Source organism: Hyla sarda, chromosome 5 (genome assembly GCF_029499605.1).
Source record: "Hyla sarda isolate aHylSar1 chromosome 5, aHylSar1.hap1, whole genome shotgun sequence".
NCBI classification, from domain to species: Eukaryota; Metazoa; Chordata; class Amphibia; order Anura; family Hylidae; genus Hyla; species Hyla sarda.
The window spans coordinates 94376247-94397627 of record NC_079193.1 but is presented as its reverse complement, the minus strand read 5'-3'; the positions used below and the strand labels follow the sequence as shown (position 1 = coordinate 94397627).

General features: G+C 39.8%; 1 protein-coding gene across 4 annotated transcripts in view; it reads right to left on the bottom strand.

Moving 5' to 3' along the window:
- The window catches only part of KCNH8 (potassium voltage-gated channel subfamily H member 8), a 402862-nt gene extending 390856 nt beyond the window's left edge, over nucleotides 1-12006 (bottom strand). For all 4 annotated transcript variants that reach the window (XM_056519948.1, XM_056519950.1, XM_056519949.1 and 1 more), the window contains exon 1: nucleotides 11219-12006. In XM_056519948.1, the coding sequence (XP_056375923.1) occupies nucleotides 11219-11294 (76 nt within the window). In that variant the 5' untranslated portion in view covers nucleotides 11295-12006. The remainder of the gene's footprint in view (nucleotides 1-11218) is intronic.
- Between the last annotated feature and the right edge of the window lie 9375 nt (nucleotides 12007-21381).

Genomic DNA, 21381 nt, shown 5'->3' with positions numbered 1-21381 from the left:
GCCATACATGCCCATGCCATGACACTATCACCACCATGCTTCACTGATGAGGTGGTATGCTTAGGATCATGAGCAGTTCCTTTCCTTCTCCATACTCTTCTCTTCCCATCACTCTGGAACAAGTTGATCTTGGTCTCATCTGTCCATAGGATGTTGTTCCAGAACTGTGAAGGCTTTTTTTTTAGATGTTTGGCAAACTCAAATCTGGCCTTCCGGTTTTTGAGGCTCACCAATGGTTTCCATCTTTTGGTGAACCCTCTGTATTCACTCTGGTGAAGTCTTCTCTTGATTGTTGAGTGTTTTTGATCTGGCCAACTGTTGTGAAGGGGGTTTTCTTCACCAGGGAAATAATTCTTTGGTCATCCTCCACATTCGTTTTCCTTGGTTTTCTGGGTCTTTTGGTGTTGCTGAGGTGCGTTCCTTGTCTTTAAGAATGTTCCAAACAGGAGCGGGCTGGCCCTGTCCGCCCGGGAGCACTGTGAGCTCCTCCAGAACATGATCGACATCTCCATGTCCAACCTGCGGGGGCTCCACACCCAGTGCGCCGCCTCTAACCAACTGACACAGCATGAGAACCGAACCCTGGAGGCCAAGCTGATGAACCATATCAGTAATCAGCTTCAATGCAAGCTTCAAGTACTTCATCCTGAGAGAACACAGAGGCTGAACCGTTATCCTTAGGTCCCTGACTGGCTCTATACAATTGGTGTGAGAAATGAGGTGGTGCAGAAAATACCTGAAGACTTAACACTAGATGCCTTACTGGACATAAATGAGTTAAAAGTAAAAGAAACCATGAAGAGGTATGGAGCTAGCACGGAAGAGTGCTCTCGACTGAATGGAGAACTTACCTGTTTAAGGAAGCTATGGTGGTCAGATGGGGACATGAAGGTTACATTGAAGAATGTTCAAAACCGTTTTAGTTTTTTTTGCCATGCCTAATGTTTTGGATATCTCTCTGATAAGTTTGTTTTGTTTTTTCAACCTAATGATGGCTTGCTTCACTGATAGTGACAGCTCTTTGGATCTCATCTTGAGAGTTGACAGCAACATATTCCAAATGCAAATAGCACACTTGAAATTACCTTTTATCTGCTCATTGTAATTGGGATAATGAGGGAATAACACACAACTGGACATGGAACAGCTGAGAAGACCATTGTCCCATTACTTTTGGTCCCTTAGCAAGTGGGAGGCACATATGCAAACTGTTGTAATTCCTACACAGTTAATTTGTTAATCACAGGGTACAAAATCACAGGGTACAAAAATTTTAGCTGATATGTACATATTCCTACAGGGATTGGAGTTATAACCCACTTATACGGTGTATCAAAATATATATTAAATACTTTGTTCAAAAATATATGCATGATATAAAATATAATACACATGGTAAAATGTTTAGCAATAAGTAGATTTAAATTCCTTCTTAATGTATGATGCAAATGTTCAGGAAAATTTTCTGTATGGAATTAACAAAAGCATAGTAAATGTGCATGGTAATTAAAATAATAGTGTTAAACTTTTTTATCTAGAAGAGGATAGCCTGGCATTCTGTAAACATTTTTCATTTTAATCATTGACCAATTCCCCACTATTTGCTAACAGAGCAATAATTTTGAAAAGGAAAGCCCTGAACAGGTCCTTGCTATCAAATAGCTCAAAGAATGGGACCAAAAAGACCAAGAGCCCCATACAGTAGTTGGTAAAATATTAAGTTTATCAACAAATGTTTCTTTAATAATATGATCAAGTTTTAGTCACAAGAAAAGAAAAAAGTATTATTGAGGTGTCTACATGTGAGTTATGTAGACAGCTATGTCCTTTTTTTCACTGGCAAAGGAGCATAACTCTAAATAACAATACTAATTTAAGTTACCTACAAGCTCACCTTACCCTATGGTATAAATCATCAAAGCAATTACAATTGTTTTCTACAATCTGTTATAAACTTTGTGTAAAGTGAAAATGAACAGTATATAACTAAGCAATTAACCAGTATAAGAAAATAGAACACACCCAATTAAGGGGTTATTGACATTTACTCCATCACACATATGTTTAAAGCATTGTTGGCATTAACCCCTCATTTTTGCATTTTCGTTTTTTCTCCTTCACCTTCTAAAAATCATAACACTAAATTTTCCACCCACAAAATCATATGAGGGCTTGTTTTTGCAGCACCAATTTTACTATGTAATGACATCAATAATTTTACCACAAAATCTGTGACGAAACCAGAAAAAAATATTTGGGGGGCTAAATAAAAAAATAAAAAAATGTCATGTTGTAAATTTTGGGGCTTTTATTTCTATGCGTGACACACAATGACACCTTATCTTTATTCTGTAGGTCCATACGATTAAAATGATACTCACATTATATAGGTGTGATATGGTTTTACTTCTGTTAAAAAATTATAAGTTTATGCACGAAAATGAGTAGGTTTAAAATTTCCTCTTCTGACCCCTATAACTTTTACATTTTTCCATATACAGGGTGTTAGGGCTCATTTTTTCTGCCTTGATCTGTTTTCAGTGGTACCATTTTTGTTTTGACATTTTGATCGTTTTTATTCCTTTTTTACACAATAGACAAAGTAACCAAAAATATGCAATTTTGGACTTTGGTACTTTTTTACATATACGCCATTGACCGTGCGGTTTAATTAACATAACATTTTTATAGTTTGGACATTTACGCATGTGGCAATACCACATATGTTTATTTTTATTATGTTTTTATATGGAATTTGGGAAAGGGGGATGTTTTAAACTTTTAAAATGGAAGGGGTTAATGTGTGTTTTTTCAAACTTTTATCAAACTTTTTTTTTTATACTTTATCAATGCAAGAGCCGGGACCAGCACAGGATGAGAGGTAAGCCCTCCGGCTACCTCAGCAGTGGATCACCCATCCCCCCCCCCCCCCCCCCCCCGCAATCGTGCTGCGACCACTAACGAGTGTTTACAGGTTCCTTTAGATGCCACTGTCAGCGGCGTTCTAAAGGGTTAATAGCTACAAGAATGAGCTGAGGGCCGGCTGAAATGGCGCGGGCTTGAGTCGGGAGCCTGTATACAAGTCCTAAGTCGTTAACCCGTTAAAATAACTTCTGACATGTCAGAGATGTTGATCGCACTGGGTCTCACTCCTAAGACCATCTGAGATCATGAGTTATTATTAACTTTTGTCAAAAGTTGTTTTTAATGACAAAAACACTTTAAATCTCTTCCTAGTTGAGAAAGGGGAGGAATGTAAAGAAAAGAATGTTGTAAAAATAAAAAAATCTGATTTGACGGCCTTATGCTAAACACTGCATGAACAGCAATTAATGTTTTATAATTGATCCTATCTATTGGGAACTTTGTTATAGATATCAATACATTAATAGTATATTGACAGATAAAACAACAAGCCATGTCATTTGTTTCAAACCCTGCATGGCACTTTCCTGTTCCCGTCTTGAAACATTGAATGGAAGAACTAATATTAGAAAGGTTGTTCACTTGCTAGTATAAATATGGTTTACTGTTTGACAACCCTATTTAAGAGGTTGAACTCTAAATTCAATAGGCCAGATTGCTAATCTATCCATAATTCATCCTGCAGCATTGACCTAAGTTGTGCCTTTTTGGGACTACTCTAACTTATATCTCATGGGTGCTGCTTCCTATTTAATACTTTGTAATTGATAGAAAGGGTGTCTCCTTCAGGCCAGGTGCCTTAAAACCTATGTTTAGTATTTCTTTAAAGGGGTACTCTGGCCCTAAGACATCTTATCCCCTATGCCAAGGTGACATCACGACTCTGCCACTGTGTGACGTCTCGCCCCACCCTCTCAATGCATGTCTATGGGAGGGGGCGTGACAGCCGTAGATTTGCATTGAGGGGGCGGGGTGGTCATCACACGGGGCAGATTCGAGACATCACGATACTCCGGTCCCGTGGTCGTAACGCTTCAGTCTCAGTGGGACCCCCGCAATCAGACATCTTATCCACTATCCTTTGGATAGGGGATAAGATGTCTTAGGGCTGGAGTACCCCTTTAAGGACGCTTGTCTTCTTTGTTGGGTATGCCTTCAGACTCAAGTCTTTCCTTATGTCAGATCCTATCAGGGTCTAATCTGATCGCTCTGTCTGCCCTCTCTTCCTCAATACCAAGATCATTGTTCATCTATGGGATGCTGATTTACAGAACAGAATTTATGTGGATTTTTGGAGGGGAATAGGAGCAAATTCCATGCTGAAATTTTTGACCCAGAAAATATATCTAACTATATAACAAAATATACCCCTAAATTAGCGCAATTTGGAGATCTTGGGGAACTATTTGTACAGTAGATGCTTGTACCATTCTACTATTTTTTTCCTTTGGCCTATGCCAATTAATGAGGACGGTAAGACAGGACATTTTAAAGACACACTTCGCTGGTAAAACAGATTTGTAAATCTGATGAAAGGTCACATGACTGGAAACGTGTCAAGCTGGACGTATCCTGAATTTTATGCTATTGTCTTTGTGTATGAGAATAATCCATGTCAATGTTTTAATCTGGATGAAAATAAAGGTGAAGTAACTTTTATCGCTGGCTACTGCTGTTCTGTAGATTTATAAATGACTTCTATTAAAAAATCTTAATCCTTCCAGTACTTATCAGCTGCTATATGTTCCACAGGAAGTTCTTTTCTTTTTGAATTTCCTTTTTGTCTAACCTCAGTGCTCTCTGATGACACCTCTGTCCATTTTTGGAACTGTCCAGAGTAGGAGCAAATCCCCATAGCAAACCTATCCTGTTCAGTACAGTTCCTGACATGGACAGAGGTGTCAGTATAGAGCACTGTGGTCAGACAGAAAGGACATTCAAAAAGAAAATAACTTCCAGTGGCACATACAGCAGCTGATAAGTACTAGAACTATTAAGATTTTTAAATGGAAGTAATTTAGAAATCTGTTTAACTTTCTGGTACCAGTTGATAAAAAAAAATAAAAAATTTAAAATCTTTAAGGTTCTGTGTAGTTTAAGTAAAAATGCAATCTGGTGTCAAAAATTCAGAATAGTTCTGGGTTGCCACTAGTGTCAATAGATCTGGACATTCAGAGAATACAGTATTTTCACTAGATTATAGATTAAAGAGGTTATATACCACATGGTGATTTTAGCATGTACCTGACAGACAGTAATGGACATGCTTAAGAAGGATCTGCGCTTGTCTTGGGGATAAATGGCTAGGTTGTGAGATTACCATAATACTATTTGAGTTTTCTTCTTTGTCTACAAATACCATAATTCCATTTTCCTCCCTTCCACACATCAGCCACCCCACCCATTGAAACATAAATGAGCCGCATCCATTCAAAGACCTGTGGTTTTCAATCAGGGTGCCTACAGCTGATGCATTAGTTGCAGATTGATCTCTCTCCCACCAAGCGATCCCTTCACCCATTGAAGCAGACAGGTTCCCTGTCATCAGCTTACTAGTGAGTCAGGTCTCAGCCGCACTTCAACCTGGGAAAAATCTGAGACACATCTCACATAAGAATTGTGAGAAAACTGTAACACACAGGTACAGACATTATATTATGAACTACACTAACTTTACAGCCCCTGTAGCATAGTCAAATAAAATAAAAAATCCTGGAATACCCCTTTAATATTAGATGGGTATAACTTCTTTGTGAATTACTTTCATTGCACTTCAATATATGGCCATCATTGTTTTTGTACTTATATTAATGCATGCATATAACAATATGTGACATCTATGTGACATATATATATATATATATATATATATATATATACATATATATATATATATATATATATATATATATATATATATTCACTTTGTAAAATAAACAGACCTAAATGTTATGCAAATGTACAAGGACAGCATGAAAAATATATTCCTGCTCACTGGTGAAGAGTCGTCTGATTGATACATGAGTTCATGTTCATTTACTCCCCTCAAGACTTTATTTTTGCATCAATGAATGAGAGAAATGCCTATTTCAGTTAGACATAACCTATTTATTATTATGCCTTCATACTTTTTCATATTTTAATATTTTATTGTGCACTGCTTGGTAGCTGCATCTCAGATCCAAGCCACTTGAGTATAAGCATATGTCATGTTCAAAAGTATTAGAGTAGTGTTCATTCAGTAGTGAATCTCAATGTTTATTTTGACATTCTGATAAAAAGGAAGTTTAATCTTCTGGATAAAAAAGAAGTTTAATCTTCTGACATCACCTTCCATTTCAGAAGATCAGCTTGCATAGTCATATGAATTTGCCTGTATTATAGTACAGGGTGGGCCATTTATATGGATACACCTTAATAAAATGGGAATGGTTGGTGATATTACCTTCCTGTTTGTGGCAAATTAGTATATGTGAGGGGGGGAACTTTTCAAGATGGGTGGTGACCATGACGGCCATTTTGAAGTCAGCCATTTTGAATCCAACTTTTGTTTTTTCAATAGGAAGAGGGTCATGTGACACATCGAACTTATTGGGAATTTCACAAGAAAAACAATGATGTGCTTGGTTTTAACGTATCTTTATTCTTTCATGAGTTATTTACAAGTTTCTGACCACTTATAAAATGTGTTCAATGTGCTGCCCATTGTGTTGGATTGTCAGTGCAACCCTTTTCTCCCACTCTTCCCACACTGATGGTAACACTGCATGAGAAATGCTAGCACAGGCTTCCAGTATCCGTAGTTTCAGGTGCTGCAGAATGGGCAAGACAAAAATTGGAACAGGACCCTCAGTTTACGCAGAAGATTTTGTTCAGTGATGAGGCAAACTTTTATGTGAATGGTGAAGTTAACAAACAAAACCACCGCTATTGGTCTGATACTAACCCACATTGGATAGATCCCTCCAAGACTGTTGGAACACAAAAATTTATGGTATGATGTGGTATGTGGGGTACAAAGATAGTGGGGCCATTCTTCATCAATGGAAACCTCAAGCCCACTGGATATGCAAAATTGCTACATGATGATGTGTTTTCCTCTTTATGCACTGAAGCTGGTACGTTCCCTGAGTTTTTCCAGCAAGATAGTGCAACACCACATTATGGGTGTCAGGATTGAGCATTCCTAGATGAACAGTTTCCTGGAAAGTGGATTGGTCATCATGGGCCAGTTGAATGGCCCCCAAGGTCTCCCGATCTGACCCCCTTAGACTTTTATCTTTGGGGTCATCTGAAGGCAATTGTCTATGCTGTGAAGATAAGAGATGTGCAGCACCTGAAACTACGGATACTGGAAGCCTGTGCTAGCATTTCTCCTGTGGTGTTGCTATCAGTGTGTGAAGAGTGGGAGAAGAGGGTTGCATTGACAATCCAACACAATGGGCAGCACATTGAACACATTTTAGAAGTGGTCAGAAACTTGTAAATAACTCATGAAAGAATAAATTTAAGTTAAAACCAAGCACATCATTATTTTTCTTGTGAAATTCCCAATTAGTTTGATGTGTCACATGGCCCTCTTCCTATTGAAAAAACAAAAGTTGGATTCAAAATGGCCAACTTCAAAATGGCCGCCATGGTCACCACCCATCTTGAAAAGTTTCCCCCCTCACATATACTAATGTGCCACAAACAGGAAGTTAATTTCACCAACCATTCTAACCCATTTTATTAAGGTGTATCCAAAGAAATGGCCCACCCTGTATATCTACTATAGGATTTCTACTGATTATTCTTTCTAACAATCTACATAAAAATGTAAAAGGTTATTCCAGAGAAATATACTGAATCCCTTTTCTGACCCCAGGAGACCTCCCTGGATCTGCACTCTGGCCTATACCCACAGAGACAAGCTTCAGTGATGGCCCCCTCAGCCAACCACCCAGCTGAGATGAGGCCCTGGCTTAGCCCGTGATTGGCTGAGCAGGCTTTCATTCAAGCTCATCTCTGAGGGTGGGGCCGGAATGTGCCAAGGATGAGTGGATAGCCAGGCCCTGTGCAAGAGATTGCCAAGGACCCCAGCATTCAAACCCTGGCAATCAAAAATATGGATATGAGATAAGTTTTATTTAGCCAAAATACCCTTTTAATCCATTATACATACCACATCATCAATATTGTATTATACATATCACATAAACATGAGTTTGGAAACCCTATGGAGATATTAAGAATTATGGCTCAGTAATACATCAAATACATAGAATGTAAAAATAGTTTCCTTGTCAAAACTGACTTCAATGATTGGCTATTTTATTGAATAACAATAATAATAATAATAATAATGAAGAGTTACAATTATATCCAAATCATTAAGCTATAGTTCCTTTAATCAATATAGCTTCAAATTATATATATAGAAAGAAAGATATGTAGATAGATAGATAGATAGACAGATGAAAGGATAGATATGCAGATAGATAGATAGGAGATAGATAGGTAAGCTCCTGCTGCACCTTAACAAATCTGCCACTGTGCAAGGGCTGGCTGTGTGCCGCACAGCAAAATCTATGGCAGCTCCGACCTGGCGTGGACCATAGTCAAGATTTACTCTAGTGTTCTGGTGTTAAATATAGTATATCTGATAGACCGCCATGGACACTTTGCTCTGCCCACTTCTCCAAAAGTGGCGAGCACCAAAGCTCCAAAGTCTGAGAGTTGTACAACCCATTTTCTAGTAGAATAAATAAGTCAGATTGAAATGTGTGAAAAATACAATTTAGCTGTTAACAACTAATTGTAATACTAACTGAAACAGCTATATGAATCCACTAAAGAACTAAACACGAAGTAGACTTTTTACATGATGTCTCATGCCAACCTGTGGTTGTTCAGAATACTGCAGGTATATCTCCTGAGTTACTTTCACCTAGTGAAGTATCACAATACACCACACCAAAGACCTAGTGAAGTATCACAATACACCACACCAAAGACCTAGTGAAATGACAAAATCATAACTGCTACATCTGAACATGGATTTGCACTTGTAAATACATGATAGTGATATCTATAAGTGAAACATACAGTGAAAGTCAACTATGTGAAAATATCCTAACTAGCAAAAATGATGTTTTGTTTGTTTGTTATTCAATATTTTATTTACAAAACACGAAAGACATATAAACTAAACATGCAAATTTTATTACTTCAAAATATGGTTAAAGATGTGGAAAATGGTAAAACTAAGGACTTTAACAGTAAATTCTCCTAAAAAAAAAAAACATGCACTAGTCTTCACATCCATGTAACCTTGAATCTCACACAAGAATATACATATTTTTTTTTATTAAAAGAGGCTGTGTTAAGTCAATATGTGTTGTGTAAAATATGATTTAAGAAGAGAGTTAAGCCATAAGTGAGGCATATTTGCAGATGAAATCTGGATTCCCTTTCTGCATGGTTGGTCAGAATTATAATTAATTCTCCCTTGGATTAAAGATTCAGTAGTGGATTAGTCTATCATTGATGACAGCATACTGCATCCTTCCGATGTGATATGCTTAAATTAAAAGAGTGCATTAACTTCAGTCATCTGTATATGATCTGGATCACCACAAGTAATCAAACAAAAGGAGTTAAACAAAACACTATATTATTACATTAGCAGTTACTCCATGCAGAAAATAGATCAATATAAGAGAAATCAGTCATTAAAAACGGTCTAATAGTCTAAATATAGGGCTCAACATTTCTGCAAAGTATTTATAATACAGTAGCTGACAAACGTTTGGCCATTGAACCTTAATACCAAAATCCAGTCCAATGTTTTTTTTTACTTTAACTACAACATCAAAGAGAACAAAGTAATCTTTATATCATTAACTGTAGAGAATAGCTGAATATGTTATGATTTGTTTTATGATATCGCAAGTATCCACATGTCCAGCACTGAACACAACACTAAGTAGTTAGTAGAATGCACAAATACATTTCCCTAATGGAAGAAGTGATTGGGTATTTATTTTCTTTTTCTTCAAAACATTAATCTTGAGATTATCTTTATTAAATATGTTTTCCCTTCAATCTGCTTTACAGAACCACTAAGCTTATTCCTAGAGAACTGAGGATTTATTTACAGAAAATGAGTGCACATCCTACAATATTACCAGGACACATAGATGTTTTTATTGAGTTCATGATATAAAGGCCTGCCCCACTCTAATTGACATCTATGTGAAGCTTTTAATATGCATGATTCCTGAATAACTTAGAACGATTACTAATGCCCACCTCATAGCTCAACAGAAGGCTGTGGATACATATGTGAGAGCTTAAGGAGTAGTACAAGGACTAATAGTCAGGCTTTCCCTTGTGTAGAGAAAGCTGCGGGGGGGGGGAACACAGCAGGATCATCTGATTAATTTATCAAATTTCAGTAAATATTGATGTTTTGTAAACAAGACAAGAAAGTGAAAACCAATTATGTCATTACATCCCAGGTCAATTTAGTATAATAGCAATTTACATACACACTATATATACATTAACAATGATCATTAACAAAATAGTCATTGTATCCTGTTGTCTGTCATCTATCTATCTGTCTATCTATCCTGTTAGTTATCCTTCTACCCAGATGTTATCTATGTCCTTATCATCTATTTTATCTCCATCACCTTTCTATGCCTTACAATGATGATTCCAAATGTTGCCTCTCTTACAGATATTACCTGCACGACTAAAACATTGTTAGCTATAAGAAGCACAATTCATTCCCTGTAAGGATAACCTGACTGTACAACCCACATCAAATAAACTTCTTTGAGCAAGTCAGAAAAGCAGCCTAATGGTTAACTAATGACCGATTCTATCCCATCAGCATCTGTTCCCTGCTAGAATGTAATCATCCTCCTATAAATACATTTGCATAATCACTACCAAGATGGTATTTTCCCAAAGATAACAATAAGTATAATATATAGCCTATATATCTTATTCTTCACTGTGTGTATTGCAACTATCCTTGGTAAGTGGGACTGAAAGGAGCTGTCCCTGGTGCTGAAATCACAAGCCTGGGTTCCTATAAAGACTTTATGGGAAGTATAAATATATATATATTATAGGCTTCTCACTATTAAGCAAGCTACATTCATTACAGATGTTATCTAAACATGCGACATGTGGCTACACAACTAGTCATTCATAGGATCAGTGCACTGAAAGTATCTTCTGCATTCATCTAAATAGACAAAAAAAAAAAGAAAGAAAAGAAAACAAAGTAAAGACTTACGTGTTCCGTCGAATCTAGTCGCTATAGTATCTAAGAAGGTGTTCTGAGGTGCTAATAATCCTTTCATAACAGGCATTTTTCCAGCCCGGTGTGTAATTCTCCATCAAAGTTTATAAACAAAGATGTTTTGGAAGAAAGTGCTGTGGGGGAGGGATGAAATGAGGAAGAGGAGGTGGTGGGTGAGGTGGTAGTGGTGAAAAGAGGAGGGGTGCCTGGTGACTGGTGAGTCCTGATGATTATCCCTGGAAGCTCCCAGTCCACCACAAGTCTGCTTTATCCTGAATGCTGCAGCTCAGCACAGCTGTGACCTTCCATAGTCAGCTCTCCAAAGCAGAGGCATGGATTAATGTAATCTTCACAAAATGCCTCTGTATTACCCAAACCAAAGTTACCAGTCATTAGTCCCTTCAATAGATAAGAAGCCAGCACACCAGCGCCAGTTAACCCCCCTTCTCCAAAGAGTAAGGAGTGAGATAGTCAATACCAGGTGACAGTCTCTCTCTTCCTCTTTTCAGGCTTTCAGCGTCCCCTCCAGTGATGGTTCCCTCTGTACTGTGGGCTTAAATTGCTCCATGGTATTCCACAGAACCATAACCTTACACTGAGCTAAATTTAGATACATGCAAAAGAAAGGGAAGATTCCTGCAAGCAGTGACTTTGGACTGCAACACAAAAGCAGGAGAGGTGATGGAGAGAGTGGAGCCAGCCAGGAGAGCAGCTGGGCTGTATGATAGCAGGGATGCAGACCTTTCTCTTTTTAATTTAGCCATTTCTCGTTTGGAAAGACGTTCTCTCCATGTATTTTCTATAAGCTCCAGACAATGCCTAACAGACCTCCAAAGGAAACAGGCGGATCTATTGTGCCTCTCTGCAGTGAGTTATCTAGGACAACTTTACCAGCATCGCATTCACTTCTTCACTTAATTATTTCTGAAAGGCTCCAACAACATCCCATTAGCTGCTGCTCCCTTACATATAGACATTAATGCATGCAGGAGGAGATAGAAGAAAGCAAGCCCTCATTAAAGATACAAAACATCACCTGACACATGTCTGATTAGATAGATAGATAGATAGATAGATAGAAATAGATAGATGGATAGATAGAAATAAATAAATAAATAGATAGATAGATAGAAAGAAAGTGAGAGAGAGAGAGACTTAAGATATATAGAGGTCCCTTAAGTTACAATATTAATTGGTTCCAGGATGACCATTGTATGTTGAAACCATCATATGTTGAGACTATAACTCTATGGAAACCTGGTAATTGGTTCTGAAGCCCCAAAATGTCATCCAAATATAGGAAAAAGTGAGGATTAAAGAAAAATAAGTAGATAACTAATCTAGATAAAGCAAATCCTTACATATAAAAGTAAGAATGATCTGCTGGGAGCTTTAAATCACTGTCTATTTCAGTGTTTCCCAACCAGGGTGCCTCCAGCTGTTGCAAAACTACAACTTCCAGCATGCCCGGACAGCCGTTGGCTGTCCGGGCATGCTGGGAGATGTAATTTTACAACAACAGGAGGCACCCTGGTTGGGAAACAATGGTTTATGTAGAGGACAGGAGCTTTTTCAGGGTCCTGTACAGTACACGCAATGTCCCAAATGGAGCCACCCTTACTTGGTGTCCAAAAGAGCAACTAACCCTGGCACAGGTGAGGAGTAGTATGGAACTTGTAGTTCCTCCCTGTACTGTAGGGGGCGCTACCAGACACCAGTCAGTGCTTGCACTTCAGTAATGCAGGTGATTTACCAGTAAAATGCCAATTCTGATTGGTTAGTTCCTTCAGTTGTGACACGTTTCACAGATCTGGACGGTCAGTAGCATTGTATGTTGAGTCTGGCTTCAAGTTATGATGGTCCAGAAAAAAACATTGTATGTTGAAATTATTGTATGTTGAGGCCATTGTAAGTTGAGGGATCACTGTATATGATAAATAGATAGAAGATTGATAAATATGAGATAGATAGATAGATAGATAGACGGATATATAGATACTGTAGACATGTAGATACATACTGTACATCTGTGTTTTCTAAATAGTGTGTTTCCAGCTGTTGCAAAACTACAACTCCCAGCATGCTTGGACAGCCTTTGGCTTCCGGTCAAGCTGGGATTTGAAGTTTTGCAACAGCTGGAGAAACACTGTTCAGAAAACTCTGCTGTAGATAGAAGACAGTAGATAGATATGATAAATATATTGTGCAGATAGGTCAGTAGATAGACAGGTAGAAAGATATATAGATACTGTAAACTAGTGTTTTCCAAAGTGTCCAGCTGTTGCAAAACTACAACTCCCAGCATGCCTGGAAAAGCAAAGTCTGACCAGGCATGCTGGGAGTTGTAGTTTTGCAACAGCTTGCAACACACTGTTTGGAAACCACTGCTGTAGAGAGAAAATGGATAGTAGATATAATAGATATATTCTGTAGATAATAGATAGATAGACAGACATACAGATAATTATATAGATACTGTATATAGGATAAAAGATAAAGACAGATAGCATATATATATATATATATATAAATATATATATATATATATATATATATATATATATATATATATATACATTTTTTGACCAAGTGTGCTGCTGCAGTCTTCTTTTTTTGTATACTCTGTATTTGCCACAGCAGCGTGCGCCCGTGTATGAGGTTGTTGTGCTGGCTATTTCTCTTTTTGCTTGTTTGTGCAACTCAGGGGGAATGGCACCCTCTTTAGCTGTGCACCCCTCCCTTTTATCACAGGTGGTGTTTTAAATTGATAATGGATCCAGCATGTCACCCAGTCAGAGCCTATATGCCCAGCAGAGGTGAGTGTATTTGTGTTAAGGTCCTATCCGAAATGAGGCCACCTCCGTGTGGTGGATGGGGGGGGGGGGGACACGTTTTGATCAAAAAGTGCACTAAGCCTCCATTTTTTGACCAAGTGTGCTGCTGCAATCTTCTTTTTTTGTATTCTCTCTCTCTCTCTCTCTCTCTCTCTCTATCTATCTATCTATCTATCTATATATATATATATATATATATAATCCCAAAATAAAGCAGCACTACTTATCCAGTCCAACCAAAAAATTGGTGCCAGCGTTCCAAAGGACTTGATCAGAGTCCATCCAAGATAAAAACCAGATACAGGCGCAGCACTCCAACAAAATAAGTGATTTAATGTCTCATGTCATACATGAGACATTAAATCACTTATTTTGTTGGAGTGCTGCGCCTGTATCTGGTTTATATATATATATATATATATATATATATATATATATATATATAGATTTATTGATTACAGAGAGGAATAGATAAATTGATAGATATGTAAATATTCAGTAAATAGAGAGTAGAGAAAAAGAAATAAGTGATATGAAAAATAAATAAGTGATATTTTACGGTATCATTTTTTATTAAATAAATATGTAAAATATCTATACAATACAATTTAATACCAAAAAAAGCATTGCTACATGTGTGTGTGTGTATATATATATATATATATATATATATATATATATATATATATACTGTTAGTCTTTGAATATTTCATTCAGCTGTCTGACTACTTCTTATAATAATGGGTAATAGCCGTTACTGTCTACATTTTGTTTGCCATCCAGTTTTTTTTAATAGACCCAGAATGGCAAAAAGACTGCTGGGCATGCGAGTTCTTCTGTCTCTTCCTCCTACCACTTATAGTTTCAGTCTTCACTATATTCTATCATTCTGTTTATGAATATAAGAAGCTTACTCTGGGGGGGGGCAGACACCAGCATTGTAAATGTTGTAGTTGTGGGGGATATGAATTAGAGCCATCCGATTATAATCAGTATGACCTGTAGTGGTAATATACGAGAAACTATTGGAAAAACATGGATAAAACTAAAAATCAGCAAATAATAGATTGCGGCTCCTTAATATTAACCCTTTTATTGCAAGCCTTATGGTAAATGTGTCCTTATACAGAACGAGAAGCATTGGCCAGAGCATGTATAGTTAATTCCTTAGGCTGCAACCTACTGTATTAAAAGTGTTTCCCCCTTAATCTTCCTTCTGGAAAACATTCTATAATATATGTGTTACCTGTTTCTAGACAACAGCAATTTGGGAGGTTATGGTGTTATGGGAAGGATGAAAAATTGCACACAAAGGACCAGCAAGGGAGATCTCGGTATAAAAATAGCATCACCCTTTATCAGCACTTGAGAAGTTCTTCCCTTTTGCAGGAAGCTGTCTGATTTCCTGCAGAGAGATTTACCGTGTACAGTACAGGAGGCAGCATGATGTAAGCAATGTAACTGGAGGGCAGTCCTATTTAGCAGGTAGAACATAAATCATTTGCTAGGAGAGACCAATGGCTTGGAGGCACTGGGTACTCAGAGGACTCATCCATGTGCCCATTGCTGAACAGATTCCACTGGAGCTGTAATTAGTTGTCCTCCCTGCAAAGTGGCGGAGATTCCCAGCCTCCCTGTCAAGATACTTTAGCTGCTAAGATGCTGAATGACTGATCTGTCATCATGAATTCTGCATAGTTAACCAACGGAAACACAAGTCGCTGATTTCTCTATTAAGAAATGTAATATAACCACAATACAACATATAAGAGAAAACTAAGTAGAAGGTTATAATAATTATACATAGGGGTCATATGCTTTGTGCTCAGTGTGTAGATCAGTGTTTCCCAACCAGGGTGCCTCCAGGTGTTGCAAAACTACAACTCCCAGCATGCCTGGACAGCCAACGGCTGTCCGGGCATGCTGGGAGTTGTAGTTTTGTAACACCTGGAGGCACCCTGGTTGGGAAACACTGGTGTTGTCCAGGCATGCTGCGAGTTGTGGTTTTGCAACACCTGGAGGAACCCTGGTTAGGAAACACTGGTGTTGTCCAGGCATGCTGGGAGTTGTAGTTTTGCAACACCTGGAGGCACCCTGGTTGGAAAACACGTGTTGTCTAGGCATGCTGGGAGTTGTAGTTTTGCAACACCTGGAGGCACCCTGTTTGAGAAACACTGGTGTTGTCCAGGCATGCTGGGAGTTGCAGTTTTGTAACACCTGGAGGCACCCTGGTTGGGAAACACTGGTGTTGTCCAGGCATGCTGGGTGTTGTAGTTTTGTAACACCTGGAGGCACCCTGGTTGGGAAATACTGGTGTTGTCCAGGCATGCTGGGAGTTGTAGTTTTGAAACACCTGGAGGCACCCTGGTTGGGAAATACTGGCGTTGTCCAGGCATGCTGGTAGTTGTAGTTTTGCAACACCTGGAGGCACCCTGGTTGGGAAACACTGGTGTTTTCCAGGCATGCTGGGAGTTGCAGTTTTGTAACACCTGGAGGCACCCTGGTTGAGAAACACTGGTGTCGTCCAGGCATGCTGGGTGTTGTAGTTTTGAAACACCTGGAGGCACCCTGGTTGGGAAACACTGGTGTTGTCCAGGCATGCTGGGAGTTTTAGTTTTGTAACACATGAAGGCACCCTGTTTGGGAAACACCGGTGTCGTTCAGGCATGCTGGGAGTTGTAGTTTTGAAACACCTGGAGGCACCCTGTTTGGGAAATACTGGTGTCGTCCAGGCATGCTGGGAGTTGTAGTTTTGAAACACCTGGAAACACCCTGGTTGGGAAATACTGGTGTTGTCCAGGCATGCTGGGGGTTTTAGTTTTGCAGCACCTGGAGGCACCCTGGTTGGGAAACACTTTTCCAGGCATGCTGGGAGTTGTAGTTTTGCAACACCTGGAGGCACCCTCTTTGGGAAACACTGGTGTTGTCCAGGCATGCTGGGAGTTGTAGTTTTGCAACACTTGGAGGCACCCTGTTTGGGAAACACTGGTGTTGTCCAGGCATGCTGGGAGTTGTAGTTTTGCAACACCTGGAGGCACCCTGGTTGGGAAACACTGGAGTTGTCCAGGCATGCTGGGAGTTGTAGTTTTGCAACACCTGGAGGCACCCTGGTTGGGAAACACTTGTGTTTTCCAGGCATGCTGGGAGTTGTAGTTTTGCAACACCTGGAGGCACCCTGTTTGGGAAACACTGGTGTTGTCCAGGCATGCTGGGAGTTGTGGTTTTGCAACACCTGGAGACACCCTGGTTGGGATACATTGGTGTTGTCCAGGCATGCTGGGAGTTGTAGTTTTGCAACACCTGGAGGCACCCTGGTTGGGATACACTGGTGTAGATATTAGATGACAGCAAGGTTTAATAAATAAAGTAAAAAATAAAACTAAAAAACAATACAAAATAAGGGTATATTCACATGGTAAAACTTCTTGCCGTATTTTAAAATAGTAAATTTTACGTGGTGTGAACATGAGCGTCACTATGACCAAAGGAATGACCTGATATATAAGCAGTATAGACTAGGAAAGTGTAAAATGAACATTATAACTCTCTGGAGAGAGTTCAGAGAAGATACTAAACTAGTACATGGTTTGCAGGATAAAACTTACCAGGAAAGGTTAAAGGACCTTAACATGTATAGCTTGGAAGAAAGAAGAGACAGAGGGCATATGATAGAGACTTTTATATACATAAAGGGAATCAACACGGTAAAGGAGGAGATCATATTTAAAAGAAGAAAAACTACCACAAGAGGACATAGGTTTAAATTAGAGGGGCAAAGGTTTCTGCAGTAATATCAGGAATTATTACTTTACTGAGAGAGTAGTGGATGCATGGAATAGCCTTCCTGCAGAAGTGGTCGCTACAAATACAGTGAAGGAGTTTAAACATGCATGGGATAAGCATAAGGCTATCCTTCATATAAGATGGGGCCAGGGACTATTCATAGTATTCAGATTATTGGGCAGACTAGATGGGCCAAATGGTTCTTATCTGCCAACACATTCTATGTTTCTATAACACTGAAACTGGTAGGGATAAAGCATTTTTGGGGAGGGAGTTACTGTCCCTAACAGTAGGCCTATAGGTTCTTTGTTACATTAGTGATGAACGCAAGATATGCCATAAAGATATAATAGATGCGGACCCCACCTCTGGGACATACACCTCTCTTGAGACTAAGGGCTCCCTATCCCCCTGCAGGCTTCTTGTGGTGGCTGGAAGTGGTTAGTAAACCGAAAACAGCAAAGCACGTTGTTTTATTCATTTTGCATAACTACCTTTGACTTTAATGAGAGTAGCATAAATCGTATATATCTGCTAGCTACACTGTTTTTATTACTCCTTGTAAGATCGCATCTATCATTTATATGATATCCTGTGGATATGCCATAAATGTTCCAGACGGAAATACTCCTTTAAGCCCAGAACATATTCATAGACTTCTATGAACCCATTGTGTGCCAAAGTGTGTCCTTTTGGCACATAGGGGGTCATATTCAGTGCTCTTCATGTCAAAAATTGTGCGCTTCGCACCAAATTTATGGCACAAAAAAAAGTTTCCATCAGATATTCAAAGTGTTTTACATGAGAATGATCCAAGGTTTACCAGTTTTGCAAAAGTGGGCATGGTTATATAAATATCATGTTTTACATGATGTTTACAAAAGGGCGGAGAGTCCATTTTACATTAAACATTTCATACCAGCTCTTTACTGGTGTGGAAATCACAGAGATCTCTCCCCTCTTTCATAGCCCACACTCCACTCCACCCATTCGGCCCACGTGTTTCTAATTATCAGGAGACTGCATATGAGTTTCCTCCTAGCATTCTCCCAGCCCTCTGGCAGGGAGCACATGGCAGGTGTTCACACTGGTGTGGTGCTCTGTGGCAGCCATTGTTGCTGTGATTCTTTGTCTGTGGAGTGTTGTGGCCCAGAGCTTGGTTGGGCAGCAGTAGGGCTTCCTGCCCATTAGGTCATTCCCCCTGTGGGCTTTGTGTTGTGGAGGCAATTACGCCAGTATTAGGTTAGGGACCCACTCTGACAAGGTGGCCTTTACATGGCAAGTGGGCTGGTACTTTTTGATCAAAATGTATACTAACAACCTGTTAGTTTTTTAAATTATGCTGAGAAGCATGTGGATCAAAATACAAATGGTGGATGTGCGGCTATGTTTCTCTATTTTTGCTGTGAAATCACAGAAATACTGTATTTATCGGGGTATACCACGCACCGGCCTATAACACGCACCCTCATTTTACCAAGGATATTTGGGTAAAAAAGTTTTTTACCCAAATATCCATGGTAAAATGAGGGTGCGTGTGTGCGCGTGTATACCACGATACACCCCCAGGAAAGGCAGGGGGAGAGAGGCCGTCGCTGCTCGCTTCTCTCCCCCTGCCTTTCCTGGGGTCTAGAGCCCTGCTGCCGGCCCTTCTCTCCCCCTGGCTATCGGCGCCGCTGCCCGTTCTGTCCCCCTGACTATCGGTGCCGGCGCCCCATTGCCAGGGGGAGAGAAGGGGCAGCGGCATCCATTGCCGGCGCCGCTGCCCCCCCCATCCCCGGTGGCATAATTACCTGTTGCCGGGGTCGGGTCCGCGCTGCTGCAGGCCTCCGGCGTGCGTCCCCTGCGTCGTTGCTATGCGCTGCACGGCGCATGACGTCAGTGCGCCGCGCCGTGCATAGCAACGACGCAGGGGACGCACACCGGAGGCCTGCAGCAGCGCGGACCCGACCCCGGCAACAGGTAATTATGCCACCGGGCAACGGGGCAGCGGCGCCGGCAATGGGTGCCGCTGCCCCTTCTCTCCCCCTGGCTGTTGGCGCCGCTTCTCTCCCCCTGGCTATCGGCGCCGGCAATGGGGCGCCGGCACCGATAGTCAGGGGGACAGAACGGGCAGCGGCGCCGATAGCCAGGGGGTGAGAAGGGCCGGCAGCAGGACTCTAGACCCCCAAGAAAGGCAGGGGGAGAGAAGCGGGCAGCGACGGCCTCTCTCCCCCTGCCTTTCCTGGGGGTGTATCGGCGTATAACACGCACATAGACTTTAGGCTAAAAAATTTTGCCTAAAAAGTGCGTGTTATACGCCGATAAATATGATATTTTTTTTTTTTCATTTTTTTTATTTTATTTGGGGGGGTTGAGTGTTATATAACCAGTTATTGAAATATTAATATTAATCGTTGGCAAATGTTAATAATTTTATTTTTCTTCATGGTCATTGCACCTGCACTCGCTTTTAACCCCACGACATGTTTTATTCACACACTTATCATTTGTATGGGCACTAGTAATCATGGAATATTATGTGATATATGGGAGATGCTTCTGTCAGAATTTCCAGAGATTAGAGATTTTTGTGCCAAATTAATTCCTTTTGGTGTGAAAAAAACAAAAATGTACTCTCATATATTTTCATATTTTCAATGCAGCATAAGAGACCTTCGAAAATTTAAGGAGGAAAAAAAGACAGTAACAGAAATGACAGTTGTTTTAATATCTCCTCCATAGTATACTAGATGAGTATGGATCCACATGCCTCTTTTCTATAATGTATAATAAAGCTTAGTCTACTACACTTTACTATACTAAGGGACACAGCAAATATTTTTTTATCTTGCATGGTATATGTTGTTTACCTATACCGTGGCATCTGCTGAAACAGAAATGTTCATTGATAAAGAATCCCAATGTACAATAACAAAATATGAACGGACGGTAAGACCTAGGACCAGATTTATCAAACTTTGTAGGAGAAAAACTGGAGTGATTTTTACACAGCAACCAATCACAGCTCAGCTAATGAGCTCTGGTAAAGTGAAAGCTGAGCTGTAATTGGTTGCTATGGGAAAAGCACTCCACTTTTACTCTCACATAGTTTGATAAATCTAGGCCCTAGTGACCATGAAGTTCCATATCATGAGGTAGTCAGACTGATGGAAACATGGAAGAGTATGGCTGTGTTATGATATATGTTCACATATATTCAGCGTCTGGCATAGTTTTCCATCTGGGGTGCATTGGAGGGAAACTGATGCTAGAACTGATCACAATCATCCAGCATCACAATTTTGACGCCGGATGGTTGGACACGTTGCTTGCTGCATTCCCATGTCTGCTGTGCAATAAACAATGGACGCCGGATGCCATACAACTGGTGACAACTTGTCATCGGTTGTGGCATCAGTTGCGTCGAGATATAGGCTGAGTTCACCTATGCTGGATGCCGGACATATGTGAACCCAGCCTATCTAAAATACTTGAAAATCATAGAACATTTGTCGGTTACCTGCTTATCATGTATGTCTGAGGAGATGGTGTTTATTG